This window comes from Polypterus senegalus, chromosome 9 (assembly GCF_016835505.1).
Source record: "Polypterus senegalus isolate Bchr_013 chromosome 9, ASM1683550v1, whole genome shotgun sequence".
NCBI lineage: Eukaryota > Metazoa > Chordata > Cladistia > Polypteriformes > Polypteridae > Polypterus > Polypterus senegalus.
Genome location: NC_053162.1, coordinates 13413842 through 13440198, shown reverse-complemented (window position 1 = coordinate 13440198; position 26357 = coordinate 13413842). Strand labels below are relative to the sequence as shown.

General features: G+C 39.9%; 1 protein-coding gene across 7 annotated transcripts in view; it reads right to left on the bottom strand.

Annotated features, from left to right (window-relative positions):
• The window catches only part of dennd1a (DENN/MADD domain containing 1A), a 1078084-nt gene that overhangs the window by 264382 nt on the left and 787345 nt on the right, over positions 1-26357 (bottom strand). For all 7 annotated transcript variants that reach the window (XR_005634853.1, XM_039762706.1, XM_039762705.1 and 4 more), the window contains exons 14-15: positions 11888-11989; positions 464-551 (exon numbers count right to left, since the gene is read on the bottom strand). Coding sequence is in view for 6 of the 7 variants with exons in the window: in XM_039762706.1 (XP_039618640.1) it covers positions 464-551; positions 11888-11989 (190 nt within the window). In the remaining variant the exon portion in view is untranslated. The remainder of the gene's footprint in view (positions 1-463; positions 552-11887; positions 11990-26357) is intronic.

Genomic DNA, 26357 nt, shown 5'->3' with positions numbered 1-26357 from the left:
CTGGCATATACAATTATATCTGCATGTATACTTGTAATGCTTTTTTGGGCTCTAATAGTTTATGATTTTCTAAACATTCTCTGGGTGATAAAGGCAGGAAGGTAAATAGCAATTACAAAATAGATAGCAACAAACTTTGTTGAACACAACTTATTACTGTTAGCAATGGAAAACTGTGCTGTGCAGTATCCTCTTTGTTCTTCCTTCTGGTGTTAAAAGCCCCCAAACTTCCATATACAAACAATATGGCCTGACGGATGACTTGGGTCCTCAAATGCCTAAACTGGGGCTGATTTGCAATTACCAATTAACTAAACCAGAATAGGATGTGGGAGAATACTGGCAGGCCCATGCAGACCCCACACACACAACATTAAGGTACAGGCTGCTGTGCTGCCCATCTGGTAAATATACGAATGTAGCTGTGATTTAAATGTAATGAGGTTCCAATGCTTTTTCTTACCTGCATATTCTCCCATGTTTATCTCCTCTTCAAAAACATCACTGAAACCCCTGCCTGAGTTGAGAAGATCCAGGCGGCCATCAATGAACTAAAAAAAAATAAAGGAAGATAACCGTAAATCAAAGTGTTATACAGGATAACAAAAGTAACTGAGGTTAAGGATGGCTGTCAGAACCATGTAACACATTTGCTATGCGAGTTACAGAAACAGACCCACCTCCATGCTCAGTTTTTTCATGAAATGTTTCAATAATTAATTTTAGCACAATAAACAGGAATGCTTTTCAAAGTAATTAAATAGTAGGCTTGAGACCTTTTCTTTTGCTAATTGTAACCAAAAATAGAATAAGAAGCAAGACAATGTAATTAAAAATTAGTCACATTATAAAAGGTAATCTTAGTAATCAGTACATTATTAAATTAAGGAAAAGAAAAAAGGAGGTACTGGAGAAGAGTGCTGCGTGACCATAAAGTGGTTCAGAACGATGTCCTTCTAAGGATAAAAGTTGTTGAAAACAGAAAAGAGATTTGGCAACACATTTTGATCAGAATTTGATTATAAAACACCAGAAGACTGCTGAACGCACACATTCCTCCTTTGAAGACAGAAGAGTAGGGAGCAATCTTAGTATCAGTGCTACAGAATTGTAGGAATTATAGGGCCAAACAGAGGCTAAGGCACAGTCTGAAAGCAGAAAGGAAACGATTTCCTGACAAAATATCAGTCTCTGAAGTATGCCTACAAGATGATGCCGCTACCACCACATTTTGTGATGGTGTTACCTGGTTGATGTACTGCGTTTGGTTTTTAGCCACTTTTCCATTAAAGCCCTCGTTGTTCAGTGCATTGGATACTGTTGAGCATGAAGGTCTTCTCCAACTTCCATCACTTACAGCTGTAACTCGGTCAGAACAGTAACTACAATCACAGCAGTCTCTCTAGTAAGTACCATTCTTGGTTGATGACGAAGTTCAGACATAGTCTACACGAACAGATACATTTGAAAACGTATCTCTTTTTAATTTGCTTTGGACTTCCTTCTGCAATGAATCCGCATTTTCCTCCATCCAAAAACGTCCTCTTTTACTGTCCAAAGTAAGCAAATCTCAGAATGTTGCAGTGTGGGTGGGGAATATGGGGCTTTCAGAAAATGCTGAAATATGATTGTTGTGGCACTGACTTCCATTTGTTCTGATAATTCCCTTTGTGATGTCATTTTTGTGCCAGGATTGACCGTTCCTAACTTCTCTGCACAAGTTGACGGGCACGATGTGTTAAAATACTCGAGTATTTTACGGTATTTATTTTAGCAGGGCTCTCAGTTCTATATTTTCTAGGCTATGGCAACCTCATACTTGTTTGTAAACTTTTCAGGCAGTTGAACCTCATCGTCTGCCTAGACGAAGACATTTGATTTGTTTTTTCCTCATTCCTTTGGCATTTTGTTAAGAGACAAACCCAAAGTAAATCAAACACCACACTTAAGTTGATAAACCATGCATGCCCCATAGGCAAGATTTAAGTTTTCGCCATTTCGTTTGGATCAGTTCAGAAATGGATGGGTACTGAAACACTTCCATATTTCTTAGTATTTATTTTAGCAGGACTCTGGTCTATATTCCAAGGCTCTGACAACGTCATATTGACTTGTAACTTTTAAGGAAGATGTACTTTATTGTCTGTCTTAATAAAGAGATCTGTATTGTTTTTTTTCCTTATTATTTTTGCATTTTGATTTACTTCAGTTTTACTCCATAAACAAATAGTACACTTGGCCTATAAACTGTGCATGCCGAACAGGCAAGATTTATACATTTTTGGTGATTTTCTGTGGATGACAAACTTTTACAAAATAATCTGAAAACATCAAAGTAGACAGGATAAAAACAAAAAATGACATTTTTAGATCGATCCATGTTACTAAACCTTAGAGCGGCAGTGTGGCTGCAGTTTAACATTTCTTCTAGTTTCATGTGATGGACTACACTGAGCTCTAAGGCTGGCACAGTGCCTATGAGACGGTCCTGTACTATTCCCAGATCTATACTTCTCTACAATTATATCCCTGACTTGTTTTGAATGCTCTCTTATCTTCATTTTGGTTTGCTTTATGGAAAACTTCAACCAGAGGGGGTATTTACCTTCATAAATTAACTGGGACCAGGTGATACACCAATTAAAATACAGACACCAGCAACAAATTATGTCGACTGAGCAAAAATTAATCTTATATTTAAAAATGGTAGGAATACTTTTTAAATCATACAAATTTGGTTTTTCCTTTTTATCAAATCATTTCAAGGGGTTTCAAATTGTTTTCCAGATCAGCCTGGAAAATTCTTACTTTAATATGTTGCAAGTTCAGGATCCGAGACAACATATACTGTATATTATACACTATATGGGTAAACATTTGTGGACATCTGACCATCATACTTGTTGGACATCCCATTCCAGAACCATGGCATTAGAACAGAATCCACCACCCCCAACAATAACAGTTTCCAGTCTTCTGAGAGGGCTTCCTATGAGATTTTGGAGTGTGTCGGTGGGAATTTGTGAGACCTGGCTCTCCATTTGTGTTCCAATTAATCCCAAAGGTGTTCAGTAGTATGCAGGCCAGGGCTCTGTGCAGGCCACTCCATTTCTTACATGTCTTTATGGACCTGACTTTGTGTAAATGTGCATCAGGCTGGAAGAGAAAGGCCTTTCCAAAACTGTTAACACAAAGTTAGAAGGGCATAATTGTCTAAAATGCCTTTGCAAACTGTGCCATTAACAGTATTCTTTACTGGAACCAAAGGGACAAGCCCAAACGCTGAAAAACAGCCCCAGACCATTTTCTCTCCCTTCAGCAAACTTTTCAATAGACACAGTGCAGTGTGGAAAGTACTGTTCTCCTGGGATCCGCCAAACCCAGATTCATCCATCAGACTTCCAGAGCATGACGCATAAGTCCTCACTCCAGAGAACATGTTTCCACTGCCCCAGAGTCCAATGACAGTGTGCTTTCCACACCCCAGCTGACACTTGGCATTGCACATGGTGATCTTGGGCTTATATGCAGCTGCTTAGCCATGGAAACTCATTTCATAAATCTCCCAACGCACAGTTCTTGTGCTGATGTTACTTCCAGAGGCAGTTTGGAACTCTGCTGTGAATGATGCCACATCGGATAAGCCATTTGTATGTGTTTCAGCAGTCACTTCATGGCTGAACTATTGCCATTACTAGATGCTTCCACTTCACAATAATAGCACTTACAGTTGACCAGGGTAGATGTAGAAGATAAGAAATTTCATATGCTGAACTGTGGTAAAGGTGGTATCCCCTTGCAAAGCGAATTTTAAAGTCACTGAGCATTTCAGTACAACCCATTTAAGTGCCTGAGTTGGTTAATGGAGACTGAGATGGCTATGTCCTTGATTTTAACAATTGCTGTGGCTGAAACACATGAACCCAACAATTTGGAGGGGTGTCCTTGTACCTTTGGCCACATCCACCTTAATAAAATATGCTATGTTTCTGTCATTCAAATAGATGGCACATTACAGACACATGTAATAATAAAATGCATTGTATTTGTCATTCCAACAGAAGGTGCATTACAAACATTAAACACTGCTTTTATGAAATCCATACCAAGTGGCATGTAACAGAGATATACACACTGCATGGTCTATGTAGATTATTTAGATTACAAGCCATTTTAGATGGGTAGCACAGCTAATCCATTTTAATAAAAGGATAAGTGTCGGCGTGTCTTTATCATTCCAACAGATGGAGCATTATATTAACACAGTTAATAGTGTATATTTACATTTTATATATATATACATACATACAGCGGTGTGAAAAACTATTTGCCCCCTTCCTGATTTCTTTTTCTTTTGCATGTTTGTCACACAAAATGTTTTTGATCATCAAACACATTTAACCATTAGTCAAATATAACACAAGTAAACACAAAATGCAGTTTTAAATGATGGTTTTTATTATTTAGGGAGAAAAAAAAAATCCAAACCTACATGGCCCTGTGTGAAAAAGTAATTGCCCCCTGACCCTAATAACTGGTTGGGCCACCCTTAGCAGCAATAACTGCAATCAAGCGTTTGCGATAACTTGCAATGAGTCTTTTAAAGCGCTCTGGAGGAATTTTGGCCCACTCATCTTTGCAGAATTGTTGTAATTCAGCTTTATTTGAGGGTTTTCTAGCATGAACCGCCTTTTTAAGGTCATGCCACAGCATCTCAATTGGATTCAGGTCAGGACTTTGACTAGGCCACTCCAAAGTCTTCATTTTGCTTTTCTTCAGCCATTCAGAGGTGGATTTGCTGGTGTGTTTTGGGTCATTGTCCTGTTGCAGCACCCAAGATCGCTTCAGCTTGAGTTGACGAACAGATGGCCGGACATTCTCCTTCAGGATTTTTTGGTAGACAGTAGAATTCATGGTTCCATCTATCACAGCAAGCCTTCCAGGTCCTGAAGCAGCAAAACAACCCCAGACCATCACACTACCACCACCATATTTTACTGCTGGTATGATGTTTTTTTTCTGAAATGCTGTGTTCCTTTTACGCCAGATGTAACGGGACATTTGCCTTCCAAAAAGTTCAACTTTTGTCTCATCAGTCCACAAGGTATTTTCCCAAAAGTCTTGGCAATCATTGAGATGTTTCTTAGCAAAATTGAGACGAGCCCTAATGTTCTTTTGCTTAACAGTGGTTTGCGCCTTGGAAATCTGCCATGCAGGCCGTTTTGCCCAGTCTCTTTCTTATGGTGGAGTCGTGAACACTGACCTTAATTGAGGCAAGTGAGGCCTGCAGTTCTTTAGACGTTGTCCTGGGGTCTTTTGTGACCTCTCGGATGAGTCGTCTCTGTTCTCTTAGGGTAATTTTGGTCGGCCGGCCACTCCTGGAAAGGTTCACCGCTGTTCCATGTTTTTGCCATTTGTGGATAATGGCTCTCACTGTGGTTCACTGGAGTCCCAAAGCTTTAGAAATGGCTTTATAACCTTTACCAGACTGATAGATCTCAATTACTTCTGTTCTCATTTGTTCCTGAATTTCTTTGGATCTTGGCATGATGTCTAGCTTTTGAGGTGCTTTTGGTCTACTTCTCTGTGTCAGGCAGCTCCTATTGAAGTGATTTCTTGATTGAAACAGGTGTGGCAGTAATCAGGCCTGGGGGTGGCTACGGAAATTGAACTCTGGTGTGATACACCGCAGTTAAGTTATTTTTTAACAAGGGGGCAATTACTTTATCACACAGGGCCATGTAGGTTTGGATTTTTTTTTCTCCCTAAATAATAAAAACCATCATTTAAAAACTGTATTTTGTGTTTACTTGTGTTATATTTGACTAATGGTTAAATGTGTTTGATGATCAGAAACATTTTGTGTGACAAACATGCAAAAGAATAAGAAATCAGGAAGGGGCAAATAGTTTTTCACACCACTGTGTATATATATATATATATATATATATATATATATATATATATATATATATATATATATATATATATATATATAATTTTTTTAGTATATTTTTAGGTCTCTTTCCAAAATTTCATTCTATCATCTCCGTAACATTGCCCGCCTCCATCCGTTTCTGTCCTTGTCTGATGCTCAAACTCTGGTTCATAGTTTCATAATGTCTCGTATTGATTACTGAAAATTCCCTCTTCATCGGCCTCCCTGCAAAATCTATACAGAAGCTCCAGTATATTCAGAACTCCGCAGCCAGAGTCCTCACCCACGCAAAGCGTTTTGCTCACATCTCCTCTGTTCTCTCCCAGCTTCACTGGTTACCTGTTCCATCAAGGATTAAATTCAAGATTCTGCTTCTCACCTTCAAAGCCCTACATAACCTTTGGCCCCCTCTACCTCACTCAGCTACTAGCTCCTTGCACTCCTTGTCGCTCTAATAAAAACCATCATTTAAAAACTGTATTTTGTGTTTACTTGTGTTATATTTGACTAATGGTTAAATGTGTTTGATGATCAGAAACATTTTGTGTGACAAACATGCAAAAGAATAAGAAATCAGGAAGGGGGCAAATAGTTTTTCACACCACTGTGTATATATATATATATATATATATATTATTTTTTTAGTATATTTTTAGGTCTCTTTCCAAAATTTCATTCTATCATCTCCGTAACATTGCCCGCCTCCATCCGTTTCTGTCCTTGTCTGATGCTCAAACTCTGGTTCATAGTTTCATAATGTCTCGTATTGATTAATTAAAATTCCCTCTTCATCGGCCTCCCTGCAAAATCTATACAGAAGCTCCAGTATATTCAGAACTCCGCAGCCAGAGTCCTCACCCACGCAAAGCGTTTTGCTCACATCTCCTCTGTTCTCTCCCAGCTTCACTGGTTACCTGTTCCATCAAGGATTAAATTCAAGATTCTGCTTCTCACCTTCAAAGCCCTACATAACCTTTGGCCCCCTCTACCTCACTCAGCTACTAGCTCCTTGCACTCCTTGTCGCTCTCTCAAGTCCTCGAGCAGTAATCTCCTTACTGTCCCACACACCACACTCTCCACCTTGGGCGGGCAGGTCCTTCAGTGCTATGGCCCCTCAACTCTGGAACTCTCTTCCTCAGTCTGTCCGAGTTTGCTCCTGTTTCTACATTTATAATCTCAAATGAAAACTTTCATCTTCTACAAACTTTTGTCATCTCTGTAATTTTTTATTTTTTTTTTACTCTGTATGTAAAGTGACCTTGGGTTTGTGAAAGGCGCTCAATAAATGTAACTTATTATTATTATTATTATTATTATTATTATTATTATTATTATTATACAGCAAATTTCTGGAATCTTCTTTTGTTATGTTTTGCTGTTTGCATAAATAATAGTTTTTTTAACATCATGTTGACTTATAGTCTAAAACTTTCCATATCTCAAAACTTCAGATTGGTGTCAGCTTAGGGGCTGTGAAGACTGAGGCTCCTGGGCTACACAGGCACCCTAAACCCATTAAAACTCCATCATTAAGTACCAGGCCCAGAGGTCTGGAGAGGCAGGGTGAATCTTAACGGCACTAAAGTCACCATTTTCTATGGATCTTTCAGACCAATGCCTGGCAAAGGGAGATGGGTATCCTGGATATCCTGCCAGACCCAGCTCTACACAGTGGAGAACATGCTAACTTCACAAACAAGTGGGATTCAAACCCAGGACTTTGAATCTTAAAGCAGCAATGCTAGCCACTGTCCCACTATATCAGTAAGCAACGCATTTAGCTATTTAAAAACCTGTCTGTAAATGAATAACAATAGGAAGCTATGAAGGTTTAAATAAATCTCACTAGAACAAAGAGTATTATAATTTTTACAGAATCGTGTGTAAAGCTGGCATGTGTATTGATTTAGCTGCCAATATTATACAAAGTGACGTACAAATCACACATGCATTAAGGCTAATTTTAAGTCAGGCAAGGAAACCTAGAAGTGGATTTGATTTATTGTTAAAAAAAAAAAAAAAACTGAACACAAAAGCCCAAGTGCTTACTATTTCTGAGTATAAAAAAAATGGATTGTGTGAGGCTGAACATGTCTACATCATTAAGCGACAAAGTCTGAAAGAGCTTTCCTTGAATAGATGATTATGAAACCAGTTTCCTGCTGCTTTATAAGAAGCGACATTGCTAAACTATCCAGTCATCCATAACAATCTGACTGTATCTATATACTACATTTTTTGGCACAGTCTACGCTCTAAATTAAGAAAAAGGATAAAATATCTATCAGATGTGCAACATGATACAAAGGGAAAAAAAATACAAAGGATTTGTTTATTGGAGAATTAAATACTACTCCTACAATTTCAGAATTCTGGATACTGACTGCCAGACAAAATCAGTGTTTTAGGCTTAAATGTCATACCGTCCAATTTCCATTAACAAAGCCCCCTTAATCGAGTTCAGGGACCAGAGCCCATCCCGACATCACCGAACTCAAGGCAGGAAACAACCCTGGACAGGATCCCTGGACAGGATGCCAGTCCACTACGGGGTACAACCATGTACATATGGCTAATTTGGAGCCAATACTCAACATCATCAGCACAACTTTGGAATTTTGGAGAAAAAGCTGTGAGCCCCGAAAAAAATCTCATATGCACAAGGGGTGAACGTGAACACTTCACACAGACAAAAAACTATTTTTTTTTCTTTTGCTGATTTTGTGGTAAACAGTGTTATTATAGTATTGTTAAATAAATACTGTATCTTTAAATAAAGAAGTGATTACTTAAATAAATAGAGCAGAATAAAAATAATTTTTCCAACATCATGCCAGGCAAAGCCATAAATGCACTAACTGAAGTTGCCTGGCTTTCCCCTGCATTAACAGAAGAACCACATGGCCTAATTGTTTGTACAATGTGTCTCTGACTAGACTGTGTAAGTGCCATGGAGGAAGGACAGGCATCATGGCAGGGATGCAGGATGATTTCTTGTGTGGCCAGGAAGCCATAATGGTTGGTGCTGGGAGCAGTTTGCTCCCCCACATGGCAGTTGGCAGGGCAGTGTTCCTCAAGACTGAACCAAGTCAGGACACCCGCAAGGCATGCTGGGAATTGGAGTTCGGAAACGCAGCCCTGTCGGAATCCTTGGGTGCTGCCAGAGGACACTGTTGAGGGAGGATCTGAAAATGCACTGGACGACGTGCATAACACTGGGAGGAGTTCCTAGGTCTATTTCAAATGAAGCCTACAGACTAACCTCACCGAGTCTGAGTCAGGAGGCAGTGAGCGACACTCACTTGGAGGGAGGAAGGAAGGAGAGAAGATGGCAAATAAATATGTTTATTTGTACCCAGAATCATGTTGGGTGATATTGTGTCTAAGGTTTGGGGCTTAGTGGCGCCTCCTTGTTGCTACATCTGGTAAACACTGGAACCAGGATTTCATAGGTCACAATATTACAACATTACAAGAGTTTTGACAAGTACAGGCCACTCAGACCAACAAGCCTACCAATCCTGTTTGCCTAGATTCGAAACTTCCTAAAGTCCAACCGACTATCAGAGAACTTGTTAATTTATTCAAAGTACCTATGGTTCTTTGAAGAAAAACTTTCTAATATTTCTTTACATTTTTGACTGTGTCCCTGTGTACCGCCTCCAGCTGAGGAGACTTAGCTCCTCTAAGGCCATGACACATTACACGACCTTTATAGTCATAGACTTCATTTACAGAGCAAATCTGAGGGCTTTGGTGTGCACTCCTGTGTGACAGTCATATAGCTTGACATACCCCTCAACTCAGTATAACCAGTCTGCGACTCACCCCAAAAAATCAAACATGTGAGAGCTTAACTGGAGGTACAATGCATATAATACAATTATGAAGAATACGGAAGAATTAAAAAGAGAAAAAAAGGCAGAGATTGTGGCTGAATTTGTCATACCTGTAAAGCCTTCACATGACCCAGACCCATTATGTAGGGCGAGCTTGAGTCATTCATTTATTCCATACATCCACAGTTCTTTGTGTGAAAAAACACTTTCTAACATTTGTGTAAAATTTACTCTTAGCATGTTTCCAGCTGTGCCCCTGTGCTCTTGTTCATAACATTACATTTTTTTCACATTTTGCAATTCAGTCATCAATTCTGCAATAAAATCAAATTTATTAAACACTTTCTGAGTAAATTTAAAGTAAAAATCATATAAGACCTACTTCAGTAAAAATGTGTTAACACACTGTATATAATGAGAAAACCCCCTGACTACGTTAGAATGAGGAAGGACCCTCTGTGTGTTTTCAACATATGTCGCTAACACATAATCAGTCGTGCTTGGCTGTTGCTGTCATGGCAGGTACAATAGATGCCATTATCTGAACTGCCAGGGAACTCGGGCTGATGCGCACTGTGATCACATTTCATGGTGTACACCACCCACTTGAAGGTCTGGTTGAAGAATTTACAAGAGGTCAACAAAATATTCCATTGAATTACTCTGAATAAATGAGAGACATCCTGGAATTAGCTAAGACTGCCGTAACACTCAACAACTTTGAGCTGTACATCATGTCACACTTAAAAGTTTGCAGTTGCTGGATCTACTTGCCTTGAAGATGATGTCAGACTCCATGCCTAGGGGATGATGGAATACATGACTCCTTGAGGACGTCTCCGCACAGATTCAAATTTCCTATTGCGTTGTAAACGTCTCACAAGGTTAACACTTTTTGGTTGGGGCTTCTTATCCTTTTTCCCTGTTGTTGTCCGCTAAAGATGAGATGTTGAATGAACATTTGTGCTTGCTCCAAGGCTGCACGAGTCTCTCTTCTGTCTACACAGCCCAGAACACCCGTTCTGCTTCATTTTTTGAGGTAGCCTTTGCTCTTATCAGTTCTCCTTTTTCTTGTAGATTTAACTGGGATCCTCTCTGTTTGTGGGTGTTGTATACAGTACAATGAACCTCTGGCTGAGCGCTCACTGTTAGTCAGCTCTCACAGACACAGACAAGACCCCCCGACTTACTGCCATGTGACCCAACTGGCAATGACTTGACAAAAACATGTAAATGAATGCCACAAATGAAAACGGAAAGACTGTGTAGTGTGGACGCTGCGACACATCATGATACCTGATGCCGGTGGATTTAGAAATAGGGGCGATGTTACTCTTTTTTTTATTAATTAATTAATTAACGACTGACTGCTGCACATGTCCTGAAATTTTTCAAGGTGGCAATTTTTTTGTTTAGCTGTATGTGTTTTTGACACATGGGGGCCTAAAGATAACTAAAATCAAACTGGATGGGTTCTGTTTCTCTCTCTGTACAAACCTCTGGCAAAGTCATTACAGTTATGGAGACAATCCAATCAGAGGTTTCGGCTTCTTCAACACTGCTGCGCAGAATGTTTAAATGGACAAATGGAAACCAAGGAATGAAAGGAAAACATCAGTGAGTAAAATGATTTTACAGAGAAAACATTTACCAAGCTTTCTGAAGCCAGATGGTCACCCTCGATAAAAATGAATCAAAGAAAATCCCAGCATATTATTATGATAAAAGGATGTTATTGTCCCATAGCCTCAAAAGCTTCAGCAGAGTGAATGGGGAAACTGGTGTTGTTTTCATGAGGCACTAATGAGGTAATGTCTTTTAAGCCAAAAAGTATCAATGTCATGCCAAGCACCAAGTTAAGCCAAAAAATTCTTCAAAAAATGTTAAGAAATGCTAAATGAAGCTACTTGAGAGCAGCAGCAGCAAGATGATGTACAGTAATGAAGGAGAAAAAAAAATGTGTTCCCTTCGAACAAACCTACCCACAGTGATGGATTCCTGTTCACATTGGAAAGAATCAAAGATTCTGAAGGTGTCTGCCACTCTATGTGTTCAGTAAAAACGCACGTACACTTTGTGATGCTACAACCAAATATCTGAAGAAATTACCTGCTTAAACAGCTGAAGCTGGATGGCATTTTGAAGAAACTGTCTCATGGCACTGGAACGGTGAGACACAAAGGCTTCTTCATTGAATGTTATTGGTTCTTCCTACAAAACAAAACAAAAAAACAAAACACCACAGGTTAGAAAATATAGTCCACCAATCAGTCCAGCTCTGCTGCGAGATGCACTTGAAATGCAGGATGAGCAGCTGAACACTTAAAGAGTCCTAACCTCAGCCTTCACCCGGCGATGTGGCTGGAAAAAAAATCTAACAACGCTAGACAAAGAAAGGAACGGAGATCTGCAGCATCCATTAAAAATCTTAGAAGATATTACCACAGTATTTTTAACATCACAAACAATGAAAGCAGAACAAGCAGCTGAGTGCCATCGCCAGTCTCCTTGAATAAAGAATGCGTGAAGTTTGCCGTACGTTCTCATTAGACTGTTGTGATTACACAGTAGACTTTGTCTATGCACTACACTGTTCGCTACATTGTACGCTGTACCATTGTAATTTCCGTTTAACTGTTAACAGATCAGACTAAACACTTTTGATTAAATTAGTTCATTCAGCCTGAAGCAGCTTTTTAATCTCTGTTTACCCAAATTTTATCTTGAGTCGAGATGCAACAGTCCCCTAAGTACTACCAATTGTGAAACTGTTTGCCAACTTATTCCATTTTTCTTCTATTTTCTAATGAAAGAAACAAGACACTGAAACACAAATACAAGCTAAAAGTAATCCCGAAATAAAATTTTAGGTGGCAGCAACCTGGTACCCATAAAGGATGGCAAAATGATCTGTGGTTGTGTGTTTACGGCAAAGTGATTGAGAAGCCAAGTTATAATCACCCTGACGGCAGAAAGAAAAAGAAGAACAATGACATCTGCTGAGCGTCAAGAGAAACTATAAAATACTTAAGCAGTAGACAAACAGGAAGGTGCATAGGCAAGCAAGGCAAGTCCAGGGAAGAATGCCTCGGAGACAGAAATGCACAATGAGATTCGAGAAGATCGACAAATACTCGAAACGCCTGACCATATGAAAGCATTGCTTTATTTGGCAAAGTTACATCAGTGATGTGCTCAGTGTCAAGCTGTTTTTTTTTTTGGTTTTTTTATGTTGAAGACCAAAGAATGCATTGTCAAAATCAAACAGTTCCATTCACTCTACATGGGCCACCAGAAGTAGTAAAACACATTGTGACTTTAACAGGAACTTAAAAAATAACCCTGCTGGGATTGTAACATCACTTCACGAGAGGCCCTCCGAATCAGCGGGCAGGCTCAGTTAGTGGAGGCACTCTGGACCCCCTAGAGGTCGTAGCAAAGGAGAGAAAGAAAACAAAACTAAGTGCCATTATGAACAACGCTGCACGTCTTCTCTCTGACACAACAACGCTGAGGACTATGAGACAATGAATTATTAAGCAGAAGTGTATCAAGAAACACTACAGGGGGCAGCTTTATACCAAAAGGTAATATGACTGTATAGAGCCTCACGTTTTCTTCATATTTAGTCACTCTGGTGTGTGTTCAGACCATAGGGTGGGTGTAATATATATTTATTTTACCTATGTATGCATTTATTTATTTAAATAGCTTCTGTAAAAAGCTACATTTCCCCCTGGGGACAAATAAAGTTCTACCTATCTATCCTACAGTTAGGTCCATAAAAATTTGGACAGAGACAACGTTTTTCTAATTTTGGTTCTGTACATTAATTACCACAATGAATTTTAAATGAAACAACTCAGATGCAGTTGAAGTGCAGACTTTTTTTTTTATAAACCAGGGTGGTGCTCCCTTGCTGGGTGGGGCTGTTCTGCCTTGTGTCTTGACTTTGGAGGCTTTATTAATTAGATTAATTAATTAATTAACCCCTTAATTAGAGCTAAGCTTGTAATGATAATAATAATACTTTCTATTTATGTAGAGGCTTTCCCATGCTCAAGGCGCTTGTAGTTCTTCCTCAGTCTTACTGTTTATCAGAACACGAACACAGCATCAGCAGGCTTGTCCAACATGGTTGAAAATGCTGACTGAATCTCCAGTTGCCTAGATTACAGTAAAGTTATTTTGTTCTTCAGACTTCAAATGAAAGATAAACTGAAGGGAGCTCTTATACTTAGAAAAACTCATGGTTGAAAATGGATCCATAAATAATACATCTACAGTTAGGTCCATAAATATTTGGACTGAGACAACATTTTTCTCATTTTGGTTCTGTACATTACCACAATGAATTTTAAATGAAACAACTCAGATGCAGTTGAAGTGCAGACTTTCAGCTTTAATTCAGTGGGTTGAACAAAACGATTGCATAAAAATGTGAGGCAACTAAAGTATTTTTTAAACACAATCCCTTCATTTCAGGGGCTCAGAAGTAATTGGACAATTGACTCAAAGGTTATTTCACGGGCAGGTGTGTTCAAGTCCGTCGTTATGTCTTATCAATTAAGCAGATAAAAGGCCTGGAGTTGATTTGAGGTGTGGTGCTTGCATGTGGAAGATTTTGCTGTGAACAGACAACATGCGGTCAAAGGAGCTCTCCATGCAGGTGAAGGAAGCCATCCTTAAGCTGCGAAAACAGAAAAAACCATCTGAGAAATTGCTACAATATTACGAGTGGCAAAATCTCCAGTTTGGTACATCCTGAGAAAGAAAGCAAGCACTGGTGAACTCAGCAACGCAAAAAGACCTGGACGCCCACGGAAGACAACAGTGGTGGATGATCACAGAATCATTTCCATGGTGAAGAGAAACCCCTTCACAACAGCCAACCAAGTGAACAACACTCTCCAGGGCTTGGTTGGCGTATCGATATCCAAGTCTACCATAAAGAGAAGACTGCATGAAAGTAAATACAGAGGGTGCACTGCAAGGTGCAAGCCACTCATAAGCCTCAAGAATAGAAAGGCTAGATTGGACTTTGCTAAAGAACATCTAAAAAGCCAGCAAAGTTCTGGAAAAACATTCTTTGGACAGATGAAACCAAGATCAACCTCTACCAGAATGATGGCAAGAAAAAAGGATGGAGAAGGCGTGGAACAGCTCATTATCCAAAGCATAGCACATCATCTGTAAAACACGGTGGAGTCAGGCAGTGTGATGGCTTGGGCGTGCATGGCTGCCAGTGGCACTGGGACACTAGTGTTTGTTGATGATGTGACACAGGACAGAAGCAGCCGAATGAATTCTGAGGTGTTCAGAGACATACTGTCTGCTCAAATCCAGCTAAATGCAGTCAAATTGATTTGGCGGCGTTTCATGATACAGATGGACAATGACCCAAAACATACAGCCAAAGCAACCCAGGAGTTTATTAAAGCAAAGAAGTGGAAAATTCTTGAATGGCCAAGTCAGTCACCTGATCTTAACCCAACTGAGCAGGCATTTCACTTGTTGAAGACTAAACTTCGGACAGAAAGGCCCACAAACAAACAGCAACTGAAAGCCGCTGCAGTAAAGGCCTGGCAGAGCATTAAAAAGGAGGAAACCCAGCATCTGGTGATGTCCAGGAGTTCAAGACTTCAGGCTGTCATTGCCAGCAAAGGGTTTTCAACCAAGTATTAGAAATGAACATTTGATTTCCAGTTATTTAATTTGACCAATTACGTTTGAGTCCTTGAAATGAAGGGATTGTGTTAAAAAATGCTTTAGTTCCTTCGCATTTTTATGCAATCTTTTGTTCACCCACTGAATTAAAGCTGAAAGTCTGCACTTCAACTGCATCTCAGTTGTTTCATTTAAAATTCATTGTGGTAATGTACAGAACCAAAATGAGAAAAAAGTTGTCTCTGTCCAAATATTTATGGACCTAACTGTATATCATTCAATAAGGAATTAGATACACACACTTCACCATACAAGTTACATGTATACATTTAAGCACGTAGGCATACAAGTTTTTTTTATCCATTTTCCCTGTCATTGTTTTATGTTTACAGCAGTAAGTGTCACACACTCATCCATTGTTGCAGTCTTCTTTCCATGGATAGCAGGACGTGCTCTTACATTCAGTGTATCCCTACTCTGTTAATGGTGGCTCTACTATACTATCAGTCAACTCTGTTTTTCCCCTCTCGTCTCTTTTTCTCTTGTAAATTCTATCCCTGCAGACCTCAGATTATTATTTGTCTCTCTTTCGATTTGTTTACTCTTCTAGGTCTCACCTTTCAACCATCCCTTACCGTAGTTACATTCATCACGCTGCACTACATTTGGACAGGATGTCAAACTCATAACTTCATGGTAAAAGGGCAAATCATACTCTGACAGGCTAAGTGGGGCAATTAGACCTTCCGGGAAATCAGACAGTTCCATGTATTAGCCTCAGTGTAGGTGTCCCGACTTATTCTTATTAGTATTTGTCCTGTCTTTTTAACGTGACTAATTTCTCAGTGCCGTAACCTATGCAGACACTGCACATATCATACTGCTACAGCAGGTAGATTCCTGCACCAATCAGATCAATTTTCAAACCAGAGGAGATATGGTAAATTAGATGTCATTTGGTTGAGAACCTTGCCGGCAGGAAACACCTGGGTTACTGTGCTTACTAACTACATAGTTTGCTTTAGTCATGGATATATTCTGAGAAAGATCAGTTCATGTGTCAAGCATATCTGGCAGACAGAAAACGAACAGCTAAACAACTGAAGCTAAAAAAAAATAGAAAAACAATAAATTGCTATTATTGATACCAATTTGAGACTTTATGGTTAATGGTTTGCACCCTATTAAGTAGACCAATTCCTTTTATTTTTTTATTTTTCTCGTTGTTGCTGTATACAGAGAGAGGTCTTCTGCTCCAACAGAGCTGCAAGCAGTGGTAACATGGGTAAAAGATGCAAGTATTTAGTCTTATACTGGCATTAAAGCAGAGAATTAAAATGTGATTACACATATGAATAAGCTATCTGACTTACCACAATTATGTCATGCCCCATAATAGTTCCCTCAGGCTAAGGGCATTATAACAAAGACTGCTACATTGGAACAATTCCAAAGTCTCTGCAAATCTCAAGGACATCAGTAAAGTTGGCCTAGCATATTCCATTCAGTTGAACAATGTAGACACTAGGGGGCATAAGTGTGCCCAAAACCCTATGACACAACTACACATGAAACAGTCCCTGGTTCAAACCAACCCTTTTATTAAACAGACTAGGGGGCTCGCTTCGCTTGCCCACCCCCGGGTTTGGTTTACCGGATATACAATTTAATAAAAGATTGTTATTTTCATGGGAATTGTTACATATGCATTATTTTCACTTTTACTTTAAAACTTTTGTAAAAACAATACTTGTCCTTTATTTCCGGCCCCGGGAGTGGTTACATCTCTTTCTCGCAGGACGTCTAACGCTGCTCATGTTGTGAAGGGGGTGTGGCTGAACGCATGCTAAGGAGATGCTGTCGGATCATCTGCTGGCTTTCTGTTGCTGGAGAGCTGCGTGTTTTGCTTGTCGATTGTCGTTGTTTTAAGAGCTGGGAGCAAGTTAAAGAGTCTCTCGCGGTACTTCAAATTGTCTTCCGAGAAGATCATGTCTCGCCTCCCTAGTCTCCTTCCAAAAGAATTTTTTTTATAATAGAGAGACAATATCTCTGTCACTGGCTTCTTCCCCAATATAGCATACTCCTCCCTGGTAAGCTGTGCCTCTCCTTCACACAAGCCCCCAAGATCACAAGCCCTAGCTCCATCTTACAAATCTGTGAGTAGTTTGGACTTCAGAGAGTTATTGGTGAAGGTATAGCGTTGCACTTTGCAATACATTTCTCCTCGTAGTCGCCATGCACCAGATCAAAACCATAATCTCCCACGTGAAGGCACAATCATTTTGAAGACTAAGGGGCTTTTCCCACCGGCTCGCTTTGCTTTCCCACAAAACCCGGGGAGCTCTACGCCAACAACTTCGCATCTCTGCTGCTTGCGTTTGTGAAGGGGGAGGCTGAACGCACACTAAGGGGATACGATAGGATCAGCTGCTGGCTTGCCTCTGCTGCTTCCGAGCTGCATGTCACACTGTGCGTCGACCATTTAAAAGCCTGCACAGCAGCTGTCTCACGGGACATTAAAGTGTCTCCGAGAAAATCACATATCATCTCCTTCAAAGCCTTCCAAGACTTGTTTTTATAATAGAGAGAAATAAAGTGTGGGATCCTCCTTGCCAGCCTCTCTGACCTTGGCATATGCTATGAGTCTTTCCTCTTAGGCAGATTGTGCCAGTTGTCCTGGAGATATCAAGGGTAAACCAAGCAAGCATAGAGGTGCCCCAAGGATTGGTGTTGGGCCTCCTCCTCTTTTCCTTTTACATCTCCTCTCTAGGCCCAATTATCCTGTCCCATGTTTTTTCTCATTGGTGATATGCCGATGATATGCAAAAGTACCTGTCATACTTATTGGGCAACCACATGCTATCAGCTAGAATCGCTGCATGTCTCATTAATATTACAAACTGGATGAAGGAATACCATCCTCAGGTCAACCTGACCTTTTTATCCCATCTAGTCGTATACTTACACCCCGTCTCTGCTCTGCTTGACTAATTTTCGCTAACACCTACCAAGTCAGCACAAACTGTGGGGTGGTGATTGATGACCAGCTGTCCTTCAAGGAGTCACGTTGCTGTGGTTTCTGGGTTTTACAGATTCACTTTTTACAACAATTACAAGATCAGACCATACCTGACAGAGTGTGCAGCACAAGTCCAAGGCCAAGGGTTTTGTCTTGTCACATCTGGATCACTGCAATTCATGTGCCACCAAGCACCTGCAGATATATCAAAAACGCAGTGGCAAACACCAGGTGCCATGGGCACATGTCACTCGTTTTTATAATCCTCAAAGGCATTGATAAAAGTAGATCCAGCAACCTATTTACAGCTTTAGGGCGAATCGCATACTCAAGAACATCAGTGGAATTAAAGGGGAAGTGCATTTAAGACTGGCGCCAGGAAGCACTTCTTTAGGCAAAGAGTTGTGAGACTCTGGAACAAACTACCAATGGAGAGAGCATGGAGTTGAAGCAGAGACCTTGACAAACTTTAAGAAGAATCTGGATGAGCTATTGGGACAGCTTAACTATTAGCTAAGCAACCGGGCCTGAGGACTGAAGGGTCTCCTCTCATTTGTCACATTTCTTATGTTCGTTTTAGATCAATACGTGGGCTCTCTGTAGTGGCACTCATTAAGTTCAAATCCTTGATGCTTGTCTACAGAGCAGTCAATGGGTCAGCACCTATGTATAAGGAGACACTTGTGCTTCTTCTCACCCAGTCAAGTCTGCTGATGAACAGCATCTGGAGATGCCACCTCTGTGTGACATCAAATTTCAATCCACTCTTTTCATGTGTAGGTCCAAATTGGTGGAATTAGATGCCTATCTCCATCTGAACTTCTGGCTCCCTCATTGTGTTTAACAAGTTTTTGGAGAATCTCATCCATCCGTCCATCCATCCATTATCCAACCCGCTATATCCTAACTAGAGGTGCAGCCAACACAGGGCGTAAGGCAGGAAACAAACCCCAGGCAGGGCACCATCCCTCCACAGGGCACACACACACACACACACACACACACACACACACTAGGGACAATTTAGAATCGCCAGTGCACGTAACCTGCATGTCTTTGGACTGTGGGAGGAAATCGGAGTACCAGGATGAAACAGACAGCAGACACGGGGAGAACATGCAAACTTCATGCAGGGAGGACCCGGGTCTCCCAACTGCTAGGCAGCAGCGCTACCCACTGCGTCACCACGCCACCCGGAGAATCTCATGTTTGGTGAATTTCTGTCTAAGTGATATTAGCTGTTCATTTGTGACGATCAATTTTATAATCTGTTTAGGTTTAGTTCTAGTCTTCTGCTCTGATGCTGACATGGAGGTGGCAGTCCTCTTGATTCTTAACTGAATTTAAAGAGTTTGAGAGTGGATGGATGTTTCATTGATTCTCTTATATGCATTATAATGTCGGGAGTGGTACTGTATAATTACTGATTCATATTCTACGCTACTCAGCCACTACATTTTCCTACTGACAGCTCATATTAGTTAACTGTATTATAAAAAAAAATACCATCTTTGCTTCAGCACCACCTGGTTATTCCTTTAATTTTTGTTTTTTGGGATGTGAGAAGAGCCTAATGACAGTTCCTGCTATTAAAAGCACTATATTAAGTAAGAATTCTCCTAAGCACACTGATATTGTCATCTGGTATGAATATCCTCCAAGGCACTTTTTTTTTAATCCAATCCAGGCACTTCTTCTGTTTTTCTTTTTTAATTCTCATGCTCGCCATCTCCACACTTTGTTCACCTCCATATTTCCGTTATCATCGTTACCCACCCCACAACCAAAGCATCTTGTGTTGAACTTTCTTTATTTTCAAACTCTTCACATTAATACAATTGTTTCCGGCTTCAGATGCATGCTGACACAGCTCTGCTCCAGTTCCTTTGCACAAAGCGAGCAAAGAAAAGAGTTTTTTTGTGAGGTTACTATCGCTTTTCTAGCCTTGCACTTTCACAGGCCCCGAGCCACAATTACGCAGAACAGACCGAGCAGGGAAAACGTGACCTTGAACACATTTTACTAGTTCAGCCAAATGAATCAATGCAAAGGTTACAGAAATAAACGCGAAAAAACAGGTTTCCAGTGCGTCGACATCTTTTCACTTTTAAAAACTGTGGTGGGAGAAGCCAGCTGGGGTTTAGATTGCACTGGGGTATGATTATGTCTATGGCGGTGGGTTAATTGGTTTATTTGTTCATGCTATTATAGATTGAATAATTACCCAACTGGTTTATTATTTAATTAATATTTAATTACTGTGTTAATGGATGGCGGAATGTGCCTTGGCTTTTAAAAGACAGAGCACACAAGGGCTCAGCAGTATCACCCAGAGAAAAGGAAGTGCCGTGTGAGGGAGGTAGTCACACACAAACACACACATGCAAAGAAGAGCGAGCAGAAATGTTGCATTTAACGGGCTTGTGTTCTGCAGTAAGTTCAGCTCAACCCGAGCGTTATTCACTTACTTTAACTTTTTGTAATCCTCTCACTGGTACGCGTCTGTGAAGTCTCATTAATAAAAGGTGGCAATGATCAGCGTGTTTCCAAAGGGAATCTTAAATTCCCAAAAAAAAAAAAAAAAAAACAGGGTGCAGCGGTGGGACCAATGTATAAGTTTATGTGTGTGTGTGTGTGTGTATGTATGTATGTATATATATATATATATATATATATAAAAGCTTGGTAAGTCAAAGGAGGAAGATAGACAGATAATAGCACCTTACAAAACATAAATGGCATCATATTCAGACAGACAGACAGAATTAATAGCATCACCTCAGACAGAGAGTTGAGCACTGGAGGAGACCCCAGAGAAATGCAAAACAGTGTTTGCTTACCAAGGCAGGAAGGGGAGAGAAACTCCCTATGAACTAAAGGCAACACAGAATAACTACAGACAGACAGACTACAGGACAAGGAGTTAGCTTGGCTCTTACTAATTAGATTAGACTGTATTTCTGGAACAGCAGAAAAGACAATGGGATGTGTCACAAAGGAAAATACTACATAAAAAAAATCTGCTTTAATAAATGTCTTGAGTTTGACCTAGTGCTGAAGGCTTTGGAATGTAAAACACAAGGTCGCTATTGACTCACTACATGATGCCGACTGAGTCATTTAATCTTTCAGCACCCCAGCTGAAGAATTCTGTACTCTTTATTTATGATTTGTAACTTTCCTTGGATCAAGTTATCAGGTGAATCAATATAGGGTGGTCCAGATCTAATTATGCGCATCCAGATGACTGGATGAATTTGATTTATGCGGGGACGATTCCAGTTCGGCGCAAAGACGATTCTTCATGTCGTCAGTTCGCACACTTCTCGATGGTCTGTGATTTTTTTGGGTGATTTTCTATGTAATAAACTAAATAAGTTATAGCGTAATGAAAAATGCATAATTAGATCTGGACCACCCTATATTACCTGATACAGAAATTTATATTGCCAGCATTATTACGAGGTGTACGAGGAGTAAATTCAAATCCATGATAAATTACACTGACCACCTATGAAAAAACCTGCAATTCTTATTTGAAATTCATTAATAAAAGTAACTTTGTTTTCTTGGCTCATAAACACTTTAATATATTTCAAGGTAACTGTAATGTTAAATAAAAAAGCTTTCTATCAAATTAATAATTTCATCATTTATTGAATATTCTGTCACATTACCAGTCACATATGTTGTCACTTTCCACTCTGTGCCCTGACACTCAGTCTCAGTTAGCCAGGCACCAGTTTGACTGGGAAGGTAGGGAGACCCACACATGTATAGCCTAGAGTCAGCCTCAAAGGCTCTGGGCTTTGGTTGCCCACCACCACCCCACATGAGACTTGTTCCTGGCTAGTGGTGTCATGTGCAGTGCCAGGAAGTGCAGCTTGACAGGAAAAGAGATTCAGGATCCAAATTCTGGTGCCAAAGCTGCTTGCAGAGGTTTTGTTGGGCATGGGAGCATTGAGTTTATATCCTATAGATGCAGTAAACTATCTGCTAGGATATTTGCCATAATTTTTTTATGAAATGACAAAATGACAAGTAAGTACATATAAACCTCTATTGGCAGCAATCCCTGAGGATAGCGTAGCCAAAAGTCTTAAACAACTGCAAGCCACTACCTCAGACTTCACACATTCGGAAGACATGGACATGCCCAGGCTGCACAAACCGTTCTTGATAAGTCACTTATGGGAGGGAGCGAAAATGTTTGGATACAAATATAAGGAAAAATCATGACAAAACTGAAACAGTACGTGTTGGGTACATTTTGATGTGATATTCGTGATCAGCACCCAAAAGTCTATAAGATGCACCCAACAGTGTTCAAGAAGCAAAAACTTTGTTGTGCAGTGACACCAGGGTCCTCCTGCAGTTTATTTAATGTGCTGCCCCTGCTTGAACAGTTCTTGAAAATAGCTACTGTTACTTACCTGGCTAAGACTTACACCTCCACTATGATGAAGTGTAACAAAGTGTTGAACCCGGGGGTCATCTTGTGTCAGGAAGTGAGAAACAATGCAGCAGTGGGAGTGTCAGGCCACTTCTTCACAAAAATATAAGTTTACAGTAGACAAGAAGACAACCTGCTGTCATCCATGCTCACACATGAACACACATACTGCTAATTTCCTTAAAGGGAGAATAAACACAAGAAAGAACGCTATTTTTGCTGAAGATGAAATATGTGCACATTTTGAAAATCTCCTTAGGGCTACTAACGTTGTTTCAGCAGCAGCTACTCTCTGACATTGTTTGAATTTAAATAAACAACATTACTTAATTGAACCCAGCACCGCTCAATAGTGTCCCCATTATTATACACAAACCATTAAAACATACACCTAAATCTCTGCAATAACCCTAATAGAGATTAATAACCCCTCAGAATTGTGCTTTGTTTGCCTCCTGTGTCCTTAGAATTGTAGAGAAGTGACAAATAAAACCACACAATGAACGTGAAAATGATTATTTTTAAAATACAAGATGGAAAGCAGTGGAAGCAGGTGGGCTGCGGGGTGTCTATCAGGTTATTGTCACAATTAACGTTGGCTGCTACAGTGCAAAGTGACGTCAATAAAACCTTAAGCCCATTATTGGCTTCAGAAAACACTTCTGTCTGAAAACTAACATACAAAGAAGATCACTTCTTAATTAACCAACTAGCTAATTAATGTAAATCAGTCAGGGCCGGTAAGCACTTCCACAGATTTCTATAATGTTACGCTGTACATATGAACATGATGTATTACTATACATTTTAGTTAATGAAATCATTATAATAAAAATAAATAAATAATAATTAGATATACGTAGCTATTCATGAGTGCACCATTCTATGACACAACATGAACAGCAGTGTGTGAAACACCCCCTGGTAGTCTGAGGTCGCCCCCCAAAGTGCGCCTTCACACTTTCTTTTTCTGAATTTACATCTACACCTTTTTTTTTTGGCAAGAAGCAAATGGCCATCGAGTAACACAATACGATGTTTTCAAAACGTACATTCATCTTACCTCCCAAATTTTGATTTTGATTCTAACAGGTAACAACATTTATTTTTATAGCACATTTTCATATAACACAAGTAGCTGAAAATGCATTATAAAGAGTTAACGAAAAAAAAAACTGCAATTAAAAGGAAAATAATTCAGAAATAAAACGGTATATGAATGAAGAAATAAATGAAATACCAAACATAATAACTAAAAATAAATCAATACACACTAACATAATAGATATTAGCAACAGTCAAGGTTGAATCCTTAATTACGGATTAAATGGCTAAATTCATTCAAGTCTCTAATGATTATAACTTTAGTAACTGGAACAGTCCCAAGTCTGACGGTGTCATGAAAGGCTTTCGGCCATAGAAATCATGTCGGAACCTCTACTGGGGAAGTCTAGTGAAAAAACAAAACAGCAATCCTATATGAAAATGGAAATAACTGGAAGACGAAGAAGAAGAGGAAGAATTATTATTGCAGTGTAGCTGTGTATTTTGAGTGATGGTTTTATACTGTGCAGATTTGGTTTTAAAGGTATCATTCTGATTTAATTTAATTTGCTCTTTATTAATAGGAGCCATAATGTGACCGTGACGTGATCATCATGTTGGTTAAGTCCCAGCACGTGATGGTGTAAGTATGGCAGCAATTCCAACATACGGTGTTCCTCAGATGGATAAAATTCTCTAAAAGACTTCTAACAATAGTCAGTTTTCAAACAAGCAGGCCCCAGTCCCAGGCTCTGTTTTGGTTTACTGAACTCCTATCTGCCTTCGACTTGGTTTCTTATTTGGCCCTCATGTTTTGTCTTTCGGTACTGACCTGATTAATCTCTTAAAATGTTCCTAAACTCGTGTAGTCGTCTCCTGGTTATTTTCTCTTCTCACAATAATCTTTGGAAATGGTGTGTAATCTCGATAATGGTAAGTCTGAGGCTATGTCTGGGGAGGACAGAAAAATAAAAACTCCAGCTGGCGAAATGCTGAAGGGAAACAAAAAAAAAAAAATCACAGGGGTAATCCAAAATGTTAATCACTATACTCCACAGCTTGATAAAAATGAACTTGACATTGAAAGGTAAAGATGTGGCCCTTAACGAAGCACTGCACTTAACAGTGTTATTCTACTTATGGGGGAAATCAGCAACTGAAGAGGGCTGAGCATCTCAGCTAAGTCCACATTAACCAGGCCTCTCCGCATTGTAATCTTGAAGCTCTATGTTCACAAACACAATTTATGATACTGGTGCCCCTAAAATGTGCTTATGAAGCCCCTCTATCAATCCACCCATTTTCTTTTATCTTCTTCTGTAGCTTTGCCCATTTTTATAAGGGGTCGCCGTTTTTTTGTTATATTTTTTTGGCTTGATTAATCTGGGCTTGGGATCAGCTCCAAAATGGAGGCTTGGGTTCAATTCACCCATTTTCCAACCTGCTAATCTGTGTCCCATGGGGCTAATGGATGTCTTGGCAGCATTATGTGTAAACATCATACTCAAGATTGGGTGCCAGTTGACCTTAAGGCTTGATTACCCAGACCAGGCTAATTTATATAATATCCATGTTTTGGGACGTAAATATCTGGGGAGAAATTGCAAGTTCTTACAGGCATTCCAATACATTCCAACATACAACTTCAGTTTTATGGAGCTGCAGTTCTATCAGCAAACATCCGTCCATCCATCTTCTAACCCACACACCCAGGTCATGGTGCTGAGGAGTCAATGCTGATCCCAAAAGCATTTGGCACAAGGCAGTAACCCACCATAAAATGAGTGTCAGTACATCACGACATGTACTCACATACACACACACACACTCAGACTGAGTCTTCAATCTACCTAACCTGCATGTCTTTTGTGGCAGAATAAAATGAAGTAACGTAACACTTCCAAACCTGCTAATTCTGAATTAAACTAACAGGCAGCATCACGGCCGCGTAATGTGAGAACTAAACCCTGGAAAGGGGCACCAGTCCATCCTAAGGACCCGCTTATGCATATACAGCAAATATTGAATTGCTTGTTAATGCACATAAGTCTTTTGTGATGATGGTGGAAAACCCATGAAGACACACTGAGAAATTGCAATCTCTAAACAGGCAGTAAACAGGCATAGGAAGCTAAATCCACTAACCACCATTTCAAATCCAGTGACTAATTAATTAAGCTAGAATAACCAGAAGATGTATTTGATATTTCTAACAAGCTCTACGCCTGATGCACATCACATTGTGGCCACCTTAGTTTTACATGACTGGCACTCCCAGGTAAAATGTCCTGTTCAGCAGGCTACACAGAACAAGCTTGTAGCAGGCGTGCAAAGTTCTCAAAAGCAGTGAGGAAAATGCCACCTAATTAGAGCACGTGTGTCGGAGCAGCTGGCTG